Raw genomic sequence first — 1,547 nt, 5'->3', positions numbered from 1 at the left:
ATACAAGGAAAATGTTTTATTACACTAACCACAGTGTAAAGATACATGACATTATATTAACAAAAATAATTTAAATCTTATAAATAGTTACATAAATATTTAAATAGATAAATCAATTTATCAGTGTGATCATAGTTATAGCAGAAGTGAGAGTCTTTGAAATGGCAGAATTCATGAAAGTGTGAGCTGGTGTATGAGTCAATAAGAATTGTTTTCATGTTGGACCAGGTGTTATTCCTCCCTCCTTAATCTTTCTTGCAAGTTTGTTGAAAAAGAGAAGGATCTCATGATTTCTGCTCTGACAACCTCCCAGGCACAAGGGCTGTATTTCTTCTCTGTCAGATAGAGAGTGATTCTTCGGAAGTATTTCTTCACAGCCAAGGTGGAGTCCGCATTCATCAGGGGAGTTTCTCCCACCCTCTCCTGCTGCATCACACAGGCTTCCAAGTCATTCAGCTGCTGGTAGAGTTCAGTGCAGAATTTGTCTAGGAGGTCCTCATCCCAAACAGCAGATGAGTCTTTTGTGGTAAACAGGTTGAAGGTCTGCTGGATCAGCTCATGGAGGACAGAGATGGCTGGAGCCTTCTGGAACTGGTTGCCATCAAATTCCTGCTGGGGAAATCCAAAGTCATGTCTGTCCATCAGACAGGAGGAAGGAGAGATTCTGCTCATTTGTTTCAGGAGCATCATGGTCCTCCTGTTATCCAGGCTGTGGGTCTGAGGCAGATCACAGCCCAGAGAGCAGCTTGACTTGCAGCTGAGCACCACCAGGGCCATCAGTAAAGCAAAGGGCAATGCCATCGTAGATATTGCAGATGCTTCTGGGCTTGCTGAGGTGGGTGACTCTGAACCTTGGGCTCTAGGTTCTCTGAAGGCCTTGCTTCGAGCCGATGACTTAAATAGGGAACATACTGATTTCCACTTTCTTAATGCTCCTGGGCCACTTTCCATTTCTGTTTTTGCTTTCCTTCATGCACTCTTTACATGAGTTGAGAACAGTGTTTCTCAACCGTTTGGTTTTTCATTATTGCCTCCCCCATCTTGTTCCCAGAGACTTTTTAGATATTTTTTCCTAATTGAACCCACCGTGAAAATTTAATAACACAGATATAATATGTATCTATTCGTGTACTATATGTATATCTCTATGCTCAAAAAGTACAAAGTTTAATCTTTTTATTCAATGCAGGTTTAAAAATAACCAAATGAAAATTTTAAGCTAAAAGTTAAATTTAAACTCTATTCAAATTTAACTGAACTTTATAACTAAATACGCTTATGGGCTTCAATGTAAGTTATTTACTGATATAAATTGTAATGTATTAAATTAGATAAGCAAATTAACAAATTATAAACATTATCTATCTAAGTAGTGAATGTTTACAAATTATTTGAAACTGATAAAGACAACATTTTAAAATATTTTTATCGTTTATTTTTATTATACTTAACTTTAAATTTTGCTGCATGTGAGAAAATTTTTAACTTCACTAGCTGCTAGATACTTACCTAGATATTGTCAAGAGTTTTTTCTTCAATGCTTGACC

The 1,547-nt window shown here is 37.1% G+C and overlaps 1 protein-coding gene across 1 annotated transcript; it reads right to left on the bottom strand.

Annotated features, from left to right (window-relative positions):
• Positions 1 to 214: 214 nt before the first annotated feature.
• On the bottom strand, positions 215 to 825 carry LOC104670276 (interferon alpha-1/13-like). The gene has a single exon (XM_010373457.2). The coding sequence runs from the start codon at positions 799 to 801 to the stop codon at positions 232 to 234; it is 570 nt and encodes a 189-aa protein (XP_010371759.2). The 5' UTR covers positions 802 to 825; the 3' UTR covers positions 215 to 231.
• Between the last annotated feature and the right edge of the window lie 722 nt (positions 826 to 1,547).

This window comes from Rhinopithecus roxellana, chromosome 16, assembly GCF_007565055.1.
Source record: "Rhinopithecus roxellana isolate Shanxi Qingling chromosome 16, ASM756505v1, whole genome shotgun sequence".
Lineage (NCBI taxonomy): Eukaryota > Metazoa > Chordata > Mammalia > Primates > Cercopithecidae > Rhinopithecus > Rhinopithecus roxellana.
The sequence above is the reverse complement of the archived record's forward strand: the minus strand, read 5'-3'. Positions and strand labels throughout refer to the sequence as shown.

Excerpts from the sequence above, each read along its gene's own strand:
- LOC104670276 (XM_010373457.2), bottom strand. The coding sequence starts at position 801 with ATGGCATTGCCCTTTGCTTTACTGATGGCCCTGGTGGTGCTCAGCTGC.